General features: G+C 38.2%; 2 protein-coding genes across 3 annotated transcripts; one reads left to right on the forward strand and one right to left on the reverse strand.

The window, feature by feature from the left end:
• Nucleotides 1-1,360: 1,360 nt before the first annotated feature.
• Nucleotides 1,361-16,133, forward strand: LOC6565578 (sorting nexin-27). 2 transcript variants are annotated; one of them, XM_001992624.3, is made up of 5 exons: nucleotides 1,361-2,167; nucleotides 14,093-14,278; nucleotides 14,342-15,177; nucleotides 15,272-15,450; nucleotides 15,554-16,133. In XM_001992624.3, exons 1-5 carry the CDS (start codon nucleotides 1,938-1,940, stop codon nucleotides 15,620-15,622), a joined length of 1,500 nt encoding a protein of 499 aa, XP_001992660.1. In that variant the 5' UTR covers nucleotides 1,361-1,937; the 3' UTR covers nucleotides 15,623-16,133. The 2 variants fall into 2 exon arrangements, with proteins under 2 accessions (XP_001992660.1, XP_032594928.1); XM_032739037.2 differs by lacking the exon at nucleotides 1,361-2,167 and adding an exon at nucleotides 13,849-14,000.
• LOC6565579 lies at nucleotides 5,900-7,148 on the reverse strand. The gene has a single exon (XM_032739039.1). The coding sequence runs from the start codon at nucleotides 7,123-7,125 to the stop codon at nucleotides 6,190-6,192; it is 936 nt and encodes a 311-aa protein (XP_032594930.1). The 5' UTR covers nucleotides 7,126-7,148; the 3' UTR covers nucleotides 5,900-6,189.
• Nucleotides 16,134-18,444: the final 2,311 nt, after the last annotated feature.

Consider the following 18,444-nt stretch of genomic DNA (forward strand, 5'->3'; position numbering starts at 1 on the left):
AAAAGAAAATCTGTTTTAAAACGTGAATGTTTGTTGTCGATACCTTTATTTATATATTGATTTAGGCGTTTTAGCACACTGTACATAGTCAGGACTAGAGCGAGACTAGAGTTACCGTTATAACGTTTGCGTGTGAGTGCTCGTCTATTTTTGTGTGAGTAAGTGTGGCAATTGCTATTTTGTTTGTGCTTAATCATATTTAATTATTTAAATATATATATATATATCTTATCCAATCGAACTCATAAGCAAGACCCAAGACAACGAATACCAGAAACAACCACAACAACAAAACAAAAAAAAAAAAACAGCAGCTCCAAATGTAGCCGCAAATTTAAATAAAAGAAAAAGCATTGCTTACAATTTATTTTTGGTGTGTGCCATTTGCCATTTGCCTTCTTCTCCATATCAATGAAATGACTGAATTTCCTTCTTCCTCTCCCTTTCCTCTTTTCCTGCCTCCAAATACACACCCACACAGACTTACAGACATATACACACACACACACACTGACACCAAATGTTACATTACGCGCCTGCCACGAATGCCATGCCCCCATTTTTGGGGGCTGCGCCGCAGCAGTGACGCCCATGTATGCTATGAATGTGCCCCTGTGTATGCACAGTCCCACACCCCCACCCTCACCACACGCTCTTTTCCCCTTGACACACCCACACCCTTATTATATATAAGTTGGTCAAAAAATAGGTTAATATTTGCATAACAGTCTTACTTTTTATTTGAAATGTAACCTAAAGAAAGTTGCCAAAAGCATTTTTATATATTTTTATATGCCCGTTATCGGTTGCCTTTTGGTTGATTTTCCTTGATTTGAAATAGTTAGGAACTTATTATATTGTCATTCCTTCAGATTTAAATACTTATCCAAACATACGGTTTGATATTCAATTAGGTTGAGCAAATACTCAAAGTTTTTTAAAGTGACTTAAAAGATACAATTATTGGGGTTATTTTTGTGCAAAAATTGAAATTTTAAACCAAATATACCGGCTACAATTCACTAAAGTCGCTGACAAGCAGCCAGCTGATTGCAATCGATAACTGGTTCATTAGTGTTGAACAGTGCTATACAGGCATTTACAGGCAATAGAACACTTTAACTAGCTGAATAAAGTTAAAATTTAAGTAAAATTCAATGCTTGTTTCTAATAACATTTCAAGATTTCATAATATAGAAGGTTTGCTAAAATTTTGCCATTTTAAATGTGCGTTATAGCGTTGCCACTTGGTCAGAATTGCAGCGCTCTTGTAAAATGAGCAGCTAAGAAGAAGCAGCTCATTTTGTGTGAGTCTGGTTCACTGAACGCTGAACAACCTAATGGACACATCCAACACTAGCGCCTAGCAGTTGTTGGGTGAGTGGCAAAGGCAAAGGCAAATGCAAAAGCAAAAGTGAATTTCGAGAATCCGAAGCAGCAATATGCAAAATTAATGTGCGCTACGCACGTTGTTTGCCGTTAACGTTAACGCAATGCAAGCCACATCCACTGCGATCGCAAGCGCATAACACATAAGTTCACTTATCACACGCATCTCGATTTGGAGTTTGGAGTTGCTGCGATTCGCAAGTCTGTATATTTATTTTTCTGTGTGTTAGTTTGCGGAAAGTAAAAGTGGCTACCGCTGCCACTGCCTCTGTCGCCGCCTACCCCTGCCGCTGCCTGCCTATGTATTTGTGTTTGTAACACATATTTGCACATATATGCATGTTTCGGTGGATGTGTGTGTGTGTGGTTGTGTGTGCGCGCGCGAATGTTTGAGTGTCAAAAGAAGTTGCAAAAATACAAAAGTTACGCAAAAGCACAGTTAAGTTGTGTAAAATCATAATCATAACAAAAACAAAAACAACAACATCAGCAGCAGCAGCAGTAGCGTCGTGTGTGTGTGTGTGTGAGCTTACCGGGCGGGCGCAGCAATGAGCGAGAATAACGGCACAATCACAGCTGCCAATGGACCGCGCGTCGTTACCATCTACAAGACGGAAACTGGCTTCGGTTTCAATGTGCGCGGACAGGTGTCCGAGGGCGGCCAATTGCGTTCGATTAACGGTGAATTGTACGCCCCCCTACAGCACGTTAGCGCTGTGCTTGAGAACGGCGCCGCCGAGAAGGCGGGCATCAAAAAGGGTGATCGCATACTCGAGGTGTAAGTAGTGTTCAGCAATATTTAAAAAAAAAAACAACAAAAATATTTGACAAAAAAAGGAATCTTTTGAGGCTTCATGTTTGACCTGTTTGCCATGCCATGCCATGCCGCATGCCCCGCCCTGTCCTGCACCGTAATGCCAGCGAGCAGCGCACGAGAGAAACAGAGAGCGAGCGAGTCTAGCACAGAGTTGAACGCGTGTCGTGAATTTTATTGCGTGACACACCAAACAAGCACATTTTGTTTTTGTACATAAAAATACAGCAACAAATATTAATTATTCATTTGAAGCTACAACTAAACCAAGTTGCTTAAACAGATTAATGTATTCCAATAATTTATTCATCGTGCGTGATTCGTGCTGATGTTACCGATACCATGTGCCCATCTCTAGTCAAGCCCACCCACTGAACGTCACTCCACTCGAAATGGACTTAAAACTACGGCTTTGAAGTCCTGGAATCAGTAAAGTTTGTGTTTGCTTGTTTGTCTGTTTGACTGCGTGTGTGTGTGTGTGAGAGAGAGAGAGACAGACAGAGGGCTGTTAGTGAACTTTGGCATAATCATAAATAATATCTGGTAACTGTGTTTGCTGGCGCTTCTTCTGTTCGTTTTGTTTTTGTTATGGCGTAATATTTATGCCATTGTTTGGCCACACTCACATTCACACTTTCTTTGTACGAACACACACACGCACACAGACACACCACGCAGAGCAAGCTAATTAAAATGACCCCCCTCCACGGCACCCCCCTTGTACCCTTTTGCTAGCTGTCATTCAAGCGCTCACTTTTTATGCTCTCACCTAACGGGCGAATTTTATCTCTTTCTCTCTCTCTCTCTGTCTGTCGCTCGTTCGCTCGCTGTCAGACATGTGTCTGGTCTTCGTTAAGCTTTTGTTTTGTATCTTTGACATTTTCGCAGCACTGCCAAATGCTTTACTCCACTCTCCCCTCCCCAAAGTCCATTTTGTTAATGCAAGCAAGTTGAATATTATTGAGTTTTGTTGTGGGCGACAATGCAGTGATAACCTTTGCCTTCTCTAACGTCCTCCACACTTTTTTCTTGTCTCCCCTCTCTCTCTCTCTCTGTCTCTCTGTCTCTCTGTCTGTGTGGGGGAATATGGCAAAACTTGGGCACAAATTAAATTACAAAATTGAACAACAGTTTTGTAGCGCGACGGATAACAACTTAATTATCGTTGGCTTACCTCCTACGGAGTTGGGGGATGCCTCGCCCCAATAGCACGCGCCACCCCCTCTTGCAGACACACGCCAGAAATCAGCAAATTTTGCTGGGTTTTTATTGTTCATCATTTGATTATTAACGATCTTAAAAAGAAGAAGAAGAACAACAACAACAGGAATAACATTTATGATTATGCTGCACGTGTTAAAACAAATCAACAGCAATAAAAGCTTCACAACATACTGACACACACATCCACACACACACACACACAGTAATATATATATACACACACACAGACATACACGCACATAAAACCAGTTTATTATTTATAAGTTCTTATTTACGCAAATTTTAATATTTGCATTTAATTTGTTGGTAATTCTAAAGCTTAGTGTGTAATGCCTCATTCACGTCAAAAGTACTCTTAACAAATATCTCACAAAACATAAACGTTGAAATATTCCATATATTTAGGGAGATGGGCAATTGTTTCTTATTTCCATTGTGGTTCTTCCGACAGGAAAACGATATAATCAAGAAGGTTGTAAAGTGGATAAGGGAACATCGAACATAAAAAACGACAGTATCCTTATGTATAATAAATAAGAAATAAATGAATAACGGGAAACATTTTAGAAGTCATGGAGCTGGATTACCGAAAACATAGTCTATTAATTCCTATAGAATTCCTGTGGCATCTGTTATCAGATGGTATCATTTGGTTTCAGAGTATTTCTCAGTCGGTCGCGCCCGACTGCAACGTTCTTTCTTGTTCATTATATTTTTGAATAACAGCTTTTTTTTTTATAACTATTACTAATTAACTTTGTAAATCTATCTTTATTGATCAAACCATTTTCTAGAATGCCTGCAATTATTTCCGAATTTTTATTGTTTATTTTGAAAAACAAATCATTGTTTAATTGATTTTGTGATGTTTTATAGGGTTCTACTAGTCTTTTTATTTATTTACAATATATATATATTTATACATTTTGTACTATAAACCATATAAGTATATTGCGTATTCGGTTTCCTATCAAGTGACTCAGCTTCTGAGCTGTACCTTGATAAAAAGAAAAGCTGCTTATCTGTGCATACACACATACATGTATATGTACGAGTATAAATGTATTTATTTATAAATAACAGTTCCAGTGAGAGCAAGTTGGGGGAATTCTTTTGGTTTCCAAGTGTAATTTGAGTCTCTGCTATTTTCAAATACAACCACATTCCATATCGTTTGCTTCATTGTATATTTCAGTATTTAAACTATTAAGTATTTATATAAATATATGTATATATATACAAAAAGTTATTATATACAAGTAAGTAAATGAAATCGCTTCTGTTTACTAAACACAATGCATGTGTTTTGTATCAGCGATTCGCATCTGCACTAAACATGAAGTTAGCTGAGCAAACTTTTCCATATATATATATATATATGTATAACTGCAGATGTAACTTAGATTGGGCAGCTGGCTCAACTTTTGCCACAATTGCTAAGTAAATTTAACATTTATAATTGAATCAATTCACTGACTTTATTCGGAATAGAAATAAGTATTCAACAGTTGAAATTGAACAAATGTTAATATTGAAATATGTATAGTTATCTCTTAATATATAATATATATATATATACATATATATTCATATTTAATTCATTGGCATCTGATTGTTTAGCTCTAGTTCTCTTTCTCCTACTATTTTGAGGGGCGTTTTTCTACCGGTTGGCAACTGCCGATGCAAAGGCTTTTCACATCCGATCCGCTTATCGCTTGTGTTTAGTTTGCTCATAGCTGTAAATTTATGAATGGTAAATGCTTTTTAGTTGCTAATCGCTGCCCACAAATTGGGCCACAAATAGCCAAGCAGACGTTGCAAACCCTTCTCGGCTGGCAGTTGCAGGAATTGCAGCTGCTGTTGCAGTCTTTTGGTTGCCCAACTGGTGGGCGCTGCGTTGCATAGGCTGCCATTGCAGCGTACACAATAGGGATCGTTGGCGCTGCATTCGGGCACGTCGCCAGCACAACCACGCACCGTGTAGATCAACTCCATGCGACTGATGATGGTGCTGACGCACAGTTCCGTTGCAGCGCTGCAGTTGCTCACCTTCATGTCGTTTGGATGGAGCATCGGGGCGCAGTCGTCGGCCTGCTCCAGCGAGTTGCAGCGATAGCAACTGCGGACGGACCAACGATTGCAGTTGTCCTCATTGCGGCATAATTGGCATTCCTCTCCAGCGCCCGCCACAAAATTCACATCAGCGCAGCCGCGACGCAGTTGCGTATCTGTTGAATAAATATATATATATATATACAGTTGGGTTTACTAACAAGTGTATCAAATGTATGCAATGTACAATGTATATGCCATGAAAACGAATGAGATGTGGCAACGCTGGCACAATTCCATGATATCAGGCTGATATGGCAACGCTAAAACATTTCTTAAGTATGCCTTAAGTGTATCTTTCGGCGCCTTATGCCATAAAATCTACATAAACTTTCAAAATTCCAACAAAAAACGTATGCAGCCAAAAATTGAGAATTTTATTTATGTTTATCGAGGTGGAAATCGTTATCAAATGTCGATAGTTATCGAACTAGTTGAACTTATAGTTTTTTTTTTTTTTTAATCAGCAACGAAATTGTGCAATGTTTTGATCAATTTCATTAAGATGAAACATTAGGAATGTTCAAAAAAGTAAAGTGAAAGACTTCCAAACCAGATATTCCTACACAAACAGGGCTCGAAAAAAAAAACAAATTATCGATAAACTTCAGCGATATTTGCAATTGATCCGCAGCGCTGAGTGACTCACCCTAACCTTGCTCACAGGAATAGCAGGCCGTGGTGCCCGGAGCACAAGGTTCGCTCCTCAGTGCATGGCCGGAACGGCAATTGGGATTGCTGGTGGAGTTGCAGGTGGCACATTGTATATCTTGGCACTGGGCATTACAATTGTTGCCGTAGCACTCGTCCAGCTCGCCGGTGGGAAAGAAGCCCATTGTTGTGGAGCAGCCACGCTGAAACACTTCCGTTTGTCTGTTGCGATGCGTGTAGCAGCGTTCGAGATGCCCCAGCATCACCTTGTTGACACACTCCGTCACAGTCGCATTGCTCACGGCGCATTTGTCCGCGGATTGCGGCTGTTGCTCGCGCTGGCAATCGGCGTTGGGCGAGAGACGGTTGTGGGTGCACTGGAGGCAGTGCGACTCGGTGACAGTGCGCTCCGCATTGCAACCGTTGTAGTTGCATTTGAGGCAGACGTGCGGACAGCCAACGGGCAGATTGGTGTGCTCGCAGCCCCGCTGCGTATTACTCAAATGCAGAATGTTTGTGTAGCAGCGATCTTCGGCATGGTAAACGGGACACGGCAACAGAAGTTGCGGCCGCTCGCTGACATCGATGCAGGCGGCACCGTTGCACTGATAGCAGCGCAATCTATCCACCGGATACACGTGTCGATTGCATAGACTTGTGTCGCAACGATAACAGGGCTCCGCGCAGTAACCATTGGGATAGAGGCGCCGCAGGCAGCCGCGTCGTGTCAAACCGGCTGTTATCGAGATGACGCATTCATCATTTGGCTGTATGCACTCCTCCACCTCCAGCTGCTGACCGGGTCGTGTAGCGCATTCGGCATCCTCGGCCGAATCGCAGGCATAGCATTCCAGGCCAGTGCTCGTGTGGAGCAACTGCATCATCACCATTATGCCCAATAACAGCAGCAGCAGCAGGCGTCTCCGTTTCTCCATCTTTGCTGCTCGTTGGACAACAATAAACTGATTTTGTTCGGTTTTGGCTTTACTTCGATCCGATTTGATTCGTTTTAAGATTAGATTAGGACCTGAACCTCAAGTGGCTCAGCCACTCTGCTCCATTGTTCCATTGTTTTGCCCTGATTTCTAATATGCATGTGCATTATCGTGCTAATCGCTGCGATATATATATATATATATAGAAAACGATCAGATAATCTGCCTAATAATGGAAAGACATTTTGCTATAGCCTATGGTGTACAGGGTAAAAATGAGTATTCCAACAGGTCAAGTGCATAAAATAATATTAATAATCTATATTATTAATATTTACCATAATCCATCTATAAATATACAACATTTCTTAAATTAAATAAGTAAAAAAGTTCTTTATAAGAAATGTATAATTCGACTAGGAGAGACTATATATTTGTATATTTAACTAGAAGATACATTTGACAAATCCAATAATGCGCAGTTAGAGTTATTATATTACTTTGTAATTATGAGTTTTTTTCGATCGCTAAACGATAGCATAAAAAACAATTAATTGGGATATGCCATTATGTCCAGGGGAATCCCGTAAAACACAACAATTATATATACAAATTTATACGTGTGACACTAACCGCCCCTCCTTCCCTGCCTGCGTACGCCCACGTATATCTATAAATGAACACATATTATAATTAATCGGGGGAATACCAATAATTGTTGACTTTGAAATAGACTTGCTTTATGATAAATTCTTAAATTATACAACAATTTGGAAATTATTATAAAATGTGCACAGGTTTTTAGATATAAACATTTAAAAGTGCGGGTTCCGGATATATATATATATATATATACATATATGTATATAGAAACTGAGTTTTGTTGAGTACATTTTTGCCTTTTTGCATTTTTGAGCAAAACACAAAATGAATAAATGTGCTGTGTTTGTTTGTGTGTGTGTTTTGTGTGTGTGTGTGTGCTGTGTGTGTGCTGTGTGTGTGTGTGTGTGTGTGGGTGGTTTTCTTGCTTCTTTTGGTGCCGCCTACTGCCTTGCACATTGCTTTCATTGTTGCTGCTGCTGCACGGCTGCACTTGCCACTTAACATTGCATTGTTGTTTTCAGGGGTTGTGTGTGTGTGTGTGTGTGCATCTGCCTATGGGGGTCGAGGGGTGTTTGCTGAATGCAATGCAATCAATGAGGATTATGAACTATTTTTATTTCTTGTTGGCTCGTTAAAACATTTACGACTACAATGTCAGACAACAACAACAAAATCAACAGCAACAAAAGGAGAACGTTAAATACTAAAATCTCCGCACTATTGTTATAAACTATAAGGTTTTTTTTGTTGTTGTTGTTTTTAAGCACAAAATGCGTATGTTTTCCTATAAAAGTTTGCTTAATTGTTTTGTGCTTTAATCAGCATTCAAGTCTTCTTAGTTTTGTGAACAAAATGCATGCGAATTGTGCTGCAAACTTTGAACACAAATTGCAAAAAAAAAAAAAAGAAATGTTCAAACTGAAAGTTGATCGATTGAGCTAGCTGAATTCGATTTGGGTTGAATTTGAACAAGTCGTAATTCAATTCAGAAAACAGGCCAACTTGAAGGCGTTGAATTGTATATGTTTTTGTAATTAGTTTAGCAATGTTTTGCTGCCCAGTTTGGCAGTAAAGTCGTTAACAAGAAGGGCTTTCTGTTGTTCTCAACGGAGGTTAAGTTGTTTGCAAACTTTAAAGAATGCTAATTTGTTTTGCTATTGTTTATATGTATGGCTATATATAGAGTTAACTAGATAGATCTAGTAATATGTCAAGTCTAAGAATTTTGATATGGTTTATGGAATATGGAGGCATATACAATATAAATGGGTCATAAAAGGGAGGCTATAATGAAGTTATGTAAACGTTTTTAAACAGGCAGAAGGAAGCAGTTCCACTAAATTTCCGAGTCTATCAAGACAGAGAATTTAGCTAGAGAATTGGAATATAAGCTCTCGGTTGCCATACACAGATCAAGATTTTGTCGTTTTATCGATACAAATCGATTACAAGCAGATTGCATTTTAGTTTCTGGTTTGTGCAAAGTAGTAAAATATATTCAACAGTTAGTTTTTAGGCGAGCTCTCTCGACTCGTTGCTATAATGTTATTATATTTGAATTGTCTTTATAAACGGCTCAACTGCTGACTGTTTGTTTATTACTGCCTCTGTGGCAGGCACAACTGTGTGGCAACTCTGCTTGATCCCTGCTAACCCTTTCTAGCTGCCCGCTGAGACCTACCCCGTTGGCTGCCATACTTTTTACATGTGTATTTACATATATTACATATATATTGGAAGTAAATCAATTATTTATGCATTGCATACATTAATACATTCACAAGACCAAAAAGGGTATTCGAGCATCGATGAAGCTCGTGTTAAGTGTGTTTCAACATTTATTTTATGTTGCCACGAATTGTGTGTGTCGGTTTTACTGTTGTTGTTGTTTGTTCCATGCTCAAATTATTATTCTAGTTGTTTTGCGGCATATGCCCCAAAATAATCAATAGATTTGCGTCACTGGATGGTTGGGCTCTGACTCGAACTGTAACTGGGACACGGACAGGGACTAGGACTGGGTCTGTTAGAGGCTATGGAGTAATTTTGAAGCACCCCTCTCACCCTTACATATAGGAGCAGCCGCCCCTGTGCTGGGCAGATGAGGTTTCGAGGTTTTTGGTTTAATGGATTTAGTGTATGGCATTTGTTGGCTTGGTTTCAGGAGTTCGCCAGCAATAGATACAATGAATGTGCAACATTTGCCGCAACGCAGCATTTTACGAAAGCCAATCAAATTAAATGCCAACAATGTATGTGATGTGATGTGATGTGATGAAAGCCCCATTGCCCATTGCCCGTCAGGTAGTCAACGTCACTTCTGAAATACAAAGTCAACACTGTCCAAGGAGAGCTCACACACAAGTTGTTTGGTCACGAAAAGTCCTTCTTCGCTTCGTATAAATATAATTGAGGTAATCTTATAAATATGTAAACTGGCCTTGCTTTTAAATCGTTTTTCAATAATTTGTGTTTTCCATAGACCTGCAAATAGATATATGTATATATATATCTATATATAATTAGGCAATTTCCACAATATTCATGGCTATGCATTTTTGATTCATTGCTCAAATCAAATGTCAAATGTCTGTGTATCTACACACACACACACACACTCACACACATTCATATACGTTAATATAATTGGCTATTAAAGTGTTGTTTACTCACGCCCATTGAGCGGATAATTTGCTTGACCCATTGTTGAAGTATATAAATTTGATTGACATTACTTTTACCCTCAATTTCTTTTATTCCCCTTAGTTGCTGCCGCTAATCGGAATGTCTCTGTGTGTATGTGTGTGTGTGGGTGAGTGTGCGTGTGTGTGTGTGTGGGTATGTGTGTGCTTGCAGAGTTATTTATTTAGTTATTTTTTGTACCAAATTGTTTGACTTTGCTTTCATAGTATCTGAGATGGGCGTTTTTGCTTGAACGCACATAAATAACATCTAACGTAAATAACTTCAATTGATATCAAATTAAATAAATAATGGCATTTATACTCTGTTTTTTTTATTTTTTTTTTTACTTCAACCCATTGAAATGTGTATTTATTTTTGATCAGCAAAATCTTGTTTGTCTGTCCGATCCCAGTTAATCCCAGCTAATTTGGAATATGGGCTTTCGTATACCAATCACAGATCAAGTTTGATCGATAACTTTCTGCTTTCTGTTTCCTCATTATCGATATGAAACTGATTACCGATAACAGCATTGTTGTGGCACTTCATGCACTGAGCTTCTCTATTCTATTCTATTCTTCTATTGATCAATAGCTCATCCATCTCAATCCTGATTCTTGCACGAATTCACGCGTTTTTTATCGTGTTGAGGATTTCCTTGCACCTTCTTCCGACATGCTGTGCTTTGAGTATTCCTCCCCATTGTCACAAAATCGACGAATTCCGTCACTGATTGTGTATTATACATAGTTTAGTTAGTTGACCTCTTAGTTCAGAGAGACCGATGAGTATTCCAAGTCTATTCTTTGCCTAAATTGTTTGGCCTGTCTCCGACCTGGAAACTCAACAACAATTACGCTGATTTGTAGCTTCAAAACTTATCGACCAAGTACAGGGTATCGACCAGTTCGAACTTGTGTTATTTTTGTTTGGCTTTATCGATCTGTTTAAGTTGTAGTTATGCCGAGATGGAGCCAACTCCTAATAGTTATTAATAATTAATGCACATGTGTTTGAGAGCGCATGTTTTGCGTGTTTTTTGCAGTCGGAGGCGGGCCGGGCCGGGCCGGGTTCGCGGGTGTGCCGCAAATGCAAATTGTGGACTACTCAAGAAGTGTGCGAAGGAACAGCAATAATAAACCAAGGTGAAATTCAGAATAACAAATGGACAGCAAAGCAATAAACAAAAAAAAAAAAAAAAAGAAATAAGAAATTAACAACTAGTCAGAATACTATGTGTGATTACTTATCCAGGGGCTAGTGACTGGCAGATACCCTGTACATGTAGCTAGAAAATGATTATCAAATAGTTTGATTTCACTTTAGGCTTTTATTATTACTATTACACCGATTTCAATTAGTTCATAATCAGATCAATGCGCATGGAAAATAAGATAGTAGCAACAGTGTAAAATAATTAACAATTTATTGGTTATAGTGTATTTAAATATAAGTTTAAAATGCCATTGGATTCAATTTATTATCGACATTTTGGTTTTATGATTAGTCGAAACATAAATACGTCTTTGGTTTATTTCGCAGAGATACCAAATCGAGGAATGCTTCGATGACACATAAAATCCAAGAATGAGAACAATCTTTTCTGTAAAAACAGGTCGTTTTATGTTTTTTCTATGCAACTTAATTGATTTTATAGAAATCCAGCTTAGATGAGTTACAGCTATACTTTTCAGATACCAGATATATATATATATATATATATATATAAATTGATATTCGCGAACCGGTAGCAGTCATCGAATAAATGAAATAAATTTGATTTGTGTTTGGTAAACGAGAATCTATATTCCATGCTTCAAGTCTCTGGCTCTTATCGTCTTCATACATATGAAGATGGCTAAATCGAGTTGGGTCGTTAATACCGATCAGATATATAATATAATATATATCCGGTATTCTCGGGTCGCAGTCGCTTCCTTGTTACGCATTTGAAATGGGTAAATGCAGCGCCATTCTTGCCTCTCTTTTGGCATTCAGCAACTGAAACTGGTTTTCTGTCAACGTCAACTCTTGGCTTGGGTTTCAATCTCAGCTTAGAGCTTGTCTCTTGCACTCTGTGCGCCGCCTCGCATATGGTATATAATAACACACAGATAAATGATAAGTCTGTGTATATCTGTTTAGCTGTTGGATTTGGGATTTTGGCTCCTTTCCCTACAACAAGCAGCTCGAAAACTGCAAATTCCTTGTGCAAAATGTTACTTGGGTTGCCACTCGAATTGAATTAAAGTGCTGATAAAGTAATCGATCTCTCTGTTGCTTTAGGAAGCTTTAGCTGCTATCTTTCCTTAACTAGAGCTGACTTTTTATACTCCTCTAGCGTTAAGTTTGACTGACAGCCAGATGACAAAGCCCAATCAAAGAGTATCTATTATTCTCATATCATTTATGGCGCACACACGTTAAATATGCATGTTAGCTAGACTTCAATATGTGAGTCATGTTATTTTGTTTGTTATTTTGTGTTGCTGTTGTAGTTGTAGTTGTTGTTGTTGTTGTTGTCCCTGTGCGTCACCAGCGACATGACAAGAAGCGATATCTGCGATTTACTTATTTGTGCTGCGGTGGCAAAAGTCAAACCGGAAAGACGCACACACAAACACACACACACACACACACAGATAGAGCGAGTCTTGCAGCAAAATCAGCAATGACAATGCCTAAGAAGACCTCGAAGCGTCCATTGTTGGCCCAATTGGTGGCCAAAGGTAGCCGGCCAGGAAGCCAACAACAAGCAGCAGCAGCAACCCGTCCAATAATCAATTTAATTTGCTGAAACCAAAACTTGGTCACAAATGCATCGTAACGAAAAAGCATTGGAGCTGTAAGCAGTTGAATGAATGAAGTGCAAATCAAATTTGTTGGTAAGGCAAGACCTACAAGCGAAATTGGCACACACCTGTTAAGATTGATCGCTGTGACGTCACGTGGGTTGGCGTTGCCAGACATCGATTTTAGATTCTTCAATTCATCAGACGTCTTTTGTAGACAATCAGTTCAATTCAATTGTAAAGTGTGTACACAATTCGAATTCGAATTCGAATTCGAATTGAAAACGCCGATTAGTAATTGCTATAATTAATTGCAAATATGGAATATAAGTTTACTTGCCCCATTAAAAATTGTATTGAACAACAACAACAATTGAATCGAGTTTATCATAAACAAATTCGACTTGACCCGAATCGAATCGAATCGTTTGTCTGTAGATTGACTACTGGCCTGTTTGCTGTGCTTATCAGCTATCAGCGCCACAAGTGCCACAAGGTGATCCAAGCAATCACTCTGATCCTCTTTCTCACTCGCTCCCACTCGCTCTGACCTGATCTGACCATCTCATTGGCTCTGTTTCTGTTTCTGTTTCTGTTTCTGTTTCACTGTTGTGTCTCTTGTTAAATTGCACAGCGCACCAAGAGCAGCCTCTCATTTGGAGACGGGTAATCGCAGTGACAACTCCTCCGGTCTACTTATTGTTGTTGTTGTTGCACTTATTGATCCTCAATAATGCTGCCCTTTCATGGGGTGCCCTTTGCCCATCTCAGCGCCATGGAGCGTCGCTGCTTGCGGTGCGTGGCTACAGGCTACAGGCTGCCCCTAATTGAAAATATATTTTTATTATAATTAATTATAAATTTTCATACATTTGTTACTTGTGCAGCAATGGCGTCAGCGTGGAGGGTGCCACACACAAGCAGGTGGTGGATCTGATCAAATCTGGTGGGGATTGCTTGACCCTAACGGTGATATCTGTGACACAGCAGGAAGCCGATAGACTGGAGCCGCAGGAGGATCAAAGCGGCTACTCCTACATTGACTACTCCGACAAGCGCTCCTTGCCCATTAGGTGAGTTGACACTCTATACTAAATACAAACGCGCATTAATCAATAAATGAATCATCCTTGCAGCATACCCGACTACACCATTGTGAATCGGAATGGGGAACGTTACATTGTGTTCAACATCCATATGGCCGGACGGCAGCTGTGCTCGCGTCGATATCGAGAATTTGCCAATTTGCATTCGCTGCTCCGCAAGGAGTTTAGCGGCTTCAATTTTCCCAAGCTGCCCGGCAAGTGGCCATTCCAACTGAGCGAACAGCAGTTGGACACACGTCGACGTGGCCTCGAACAGTATCTGGAGAAGGTGTGCGCTGTGCGTGTCATCGCTGAGAGCGATGCGGTCCAGGATTTTCTAACCGATACCGAAGATGATATATCCGCATCGCCAGTGGACATTAAGGTGATGCTGCCCGATCATGAGGTCACCAGCGTATCGGTGAAGAAATCATCCAATGCTCAGGTCGTCTGGGAGATACTGGTGCAGCGCGCCAATCTCACAGCGTACACGCAACAATATTTCTATCTGTTCGAAATAGTCGAATACAATTTTGAGCGCAAGCTGCAGCCGCACGAGATACCCCATCAACTGTATGTTCAGAATTATAGTACCGCCTCCTCGACATGCCTCTGTGTGCGACGCTGGCTCTTCTCCGTTGGCAAGGAGCTGACGCTGCCCGATGGCGAGCAGGCGGCACGGTTCATCTTCTATCAGGCCGTCGATGAGGTGAATCGCGGCAATATCAGAGCCGATGGCCGACTCTATGAACTGAAAGCGCTGCAGGATGCCAAAAAGGCCAACGACTATTTGGCATTGGCACGCACACTGCCCGGCTACGGTGATGTTGTCTTTCCACACTGCTCCTGTGATAGTCGCAAGGATGGTCATGTTGTACCCGCCGTGGGTGAGTTTCTCTCTATCTCGCTCTCTCTCTCTCTCTCTCTACACATATTGCAATTAGTTAGCTAATCGATGCTTGTCTCTTTCATATTGTGCAGGAATGAAGAGCTTTCGTCTGCACGCCTGCCGCGAGGACGGCTCGCTGGAGGCGCAAATGGTCGAGCTAACATGGGATAGCATAACGCACTCCGAAAGCGATGAGGAGTCCATGTCATTTTGCTTTCAGTACAATCGTCCAGATAAGCCAGCACGTTGGGTCAAAGTCTACACGCCATATGTAATTAAATATATTTGCATATATATATTTATATATATAGCTTAGCCCCACTGTTATACTGTTCTACTGGTTTACTTACATTTTTTACAACTTTTGCTTTTAGCACGCATTTCTTGCGGACTGCTTTGATCGGATAATGGAGGAGCGCAAATGGGAAGACAGCGGTGATTAAGATGCACTCTTGCAACAGGCTCATTAACCGCATTATATATGTATATATATATATTGCAATCTAATCATCTCAACAACATCACAGCGAACGACCCAATACAGTCTTACACACACAAACACACACACACACATTAAATACACGCAAATTTTGAGTTTTGATTTATTGTTTATCCAAATTTCCTGTGTTATTTATCAACCTATTCACATACATAACTTTTGTGTTGTGTTTTGTTGTGCGGTCAACTCAAAAGTCGTATGCCTCTTTTTGTAACCGGGTCCGTTTCCGCTTCTGTAACCGTTTCGGCATAAATTTAAGCAACACAAGAACACCCATTTGGCACAGATAGATAAAGCTACAACATACACAATGCCCAGACCCCCACATACATATTAAAATTTAAGTGCTATATCTTATGTATATTGTAAAATATATTAACTATGATATTTGTAAATGATGCGATTGATTATATATACATATATACACATACATATAGGGACAGGCAATGGGTTCAACAACAATACAAACAATAGAAATTAATAAAAATAAAAAATCAAAAGCATAAAAAATGAAATAATGTTAACAGCAGCAACAAAATGTTTCAAAATTATAAGCAACATGAACACATGAATAACCATCACCTAAAATGAACACATACAAAGCAAAGCACCAATTAAGCAAACATATATATATATATATATATATATCCATATATATATACAACAAAGTGAAAATGACGATTCTCATTAACAAAATATTTAAAAAGAACAAAAAAAAAACGAAACATGAAACGTAAACAATTTGATTATAAATAATACCGTGTATATTACACTTATACACATACATATACATATAAATGAATACTACATATATATATATATATATATATATATACATATATACATATATATATAATATTCCTTTTTTTTGGTTCACTCATGCATCAGTAGTAGAAATGACAGTAATAGAAAATACACAAAGCTGCTAATAATGTAAAAAGTCAATTTTAACTTTACATAAATGTGTATGAAATAGAACGAACTTTATATATATATATGTATGTGTAAACGTAAACAATAAATGTGAGTATATACATTTCAATTGTCTGAAGAAACCATTGGTATATATAGCAGTACACTCAATTTAAGCGTTAAGCGTTACACAAAACATCAATGCAAGAAAACCAAGTTGAAAATATGTACTCATTATAATTTTTCTAATCGAAAAATGTTAGTTACACTTAAGAGCTGTTTATAACTAGTTATTGAATCGAAAGTGCGAAAATTCACAAACCAAGGCAATTGCGTGTGTGTAGAGAGGAATGTGTGTGTGTGTGTGTAAGTGTGTAAAAGATCTAAGATTTATTTTTTTTTAATTATATAATTATTTTGAAACAATACAATCGGCAAAATATAGTAATAATTAGTTTAGGCTTAAGTAAAAAAAACCAAGTTTTTTTCAATGTCAATCTTAGTGAAAGCTTAACACACACACACACATACATACACACACACACACACACACATGCAACACACACAAATTCGCACGCATTGCATGCAAAATTGTATGAAAAACAGAAGCAACAAACACTTTATTAAGCAGTACAACACAAACACATAGACACATATATACACACACACACACACGCATAACTATATTTATACACACACACACTCACACATGCATATACATATATGTATATGTATATATACATATACACATATTTACATTTATCAACGATGCAAGTGACGTCTGCTTGTGATATTTACAATTTACACAATTATTATTATTACCAATATGATTATTATTATGTATGGTTTTTTTTTTCTTTGTCTTATTGTATTGTCATAATTATATTTATTCAATATGTATGTAACTTAATATATAGCGCTGTATATTGTCATGTATGTATATGAACAGTGTCTCAAAACCACAACAAAAAATGTCACTCAATCTATTTGCGTATCTCACGGATACAAAGCGTCACTGCAGCTGTATAGACAACAAAAAAGCTAAGAAAAGAAAGTTAAAAAAAAATACAAAAATTCAAAAAGAAAAAAACAAAAACAAAAACAGAACAGTTAGCACTCTTGTAGACGCATTGCTCTTTGGCCATTTACTGTAGCAAACGTTTTACGTTTTTAGTTTGTATATCTCACTAAATGTATTCCATAAATATGATACGTATATGTTTATTATATTATGTACTCCATAAATGTTAAATATGAAAAGAACAAAAAATGATGTAAAACTGCTCTGCCTTCTACAATTCTACACATTTCTATTGTTTTGATTCGACTGTTTTCTTTCTGTGTGTAGCAAACTGCAATGAACAAAAAACAAAAATAAAAGTAAAAAATGTTAACATATTTTACTAATAAGCAAATCATTTGTAATAATATTTGTACTGTCTGAAAAGTAAACAACTTCAAAAACAGCAACAAACATAATATAAGCATATAACTATTTCTTATAATTAAAAAATGCAAAAACGTAAAAACTTCATGAAAAATTAATATTAAAATGCAAATAAAACAGAAACAAAAAAAAACAAAAAAGAAAAGACATTCCTCAGAAAACGTGACGAAAACTTCAAAAATTAAATTGAATATCAATGTTTTCTTACATATTTAATATACATACACAAATCGAAAACATGAATAAATTAAAAAATTTAAAAAATATGCGCCTAATTCAGCAATAAACAAGTTTAACAAACAACAAACGAATCGCAAGCAACAACCTTGTGTGCGTTCCATATAAAGAGTAACTACTGTACAGTGTACAGTAGACACAGTGCAGGCGACTCAAATGTAAAGTAAATC

Source organism: Drosophila grimshawi, unplaced genomic scaffold (assembly GCF_018153295.1).
Source record: "Drosophila grimshawi isolate 15287-2541.00 unplaced genomic scaffold, ASM1815329v1 contig_848, whole genome shotgun sequence".
In the NCBI taxonomy this organism is placed as follows: domain Eukaryota; kingdom Metazoa; phylum Arthropoda; class Insecta; order Diptera; family Drosophilidae; genus Drosophila; species Drosophila grimshawi.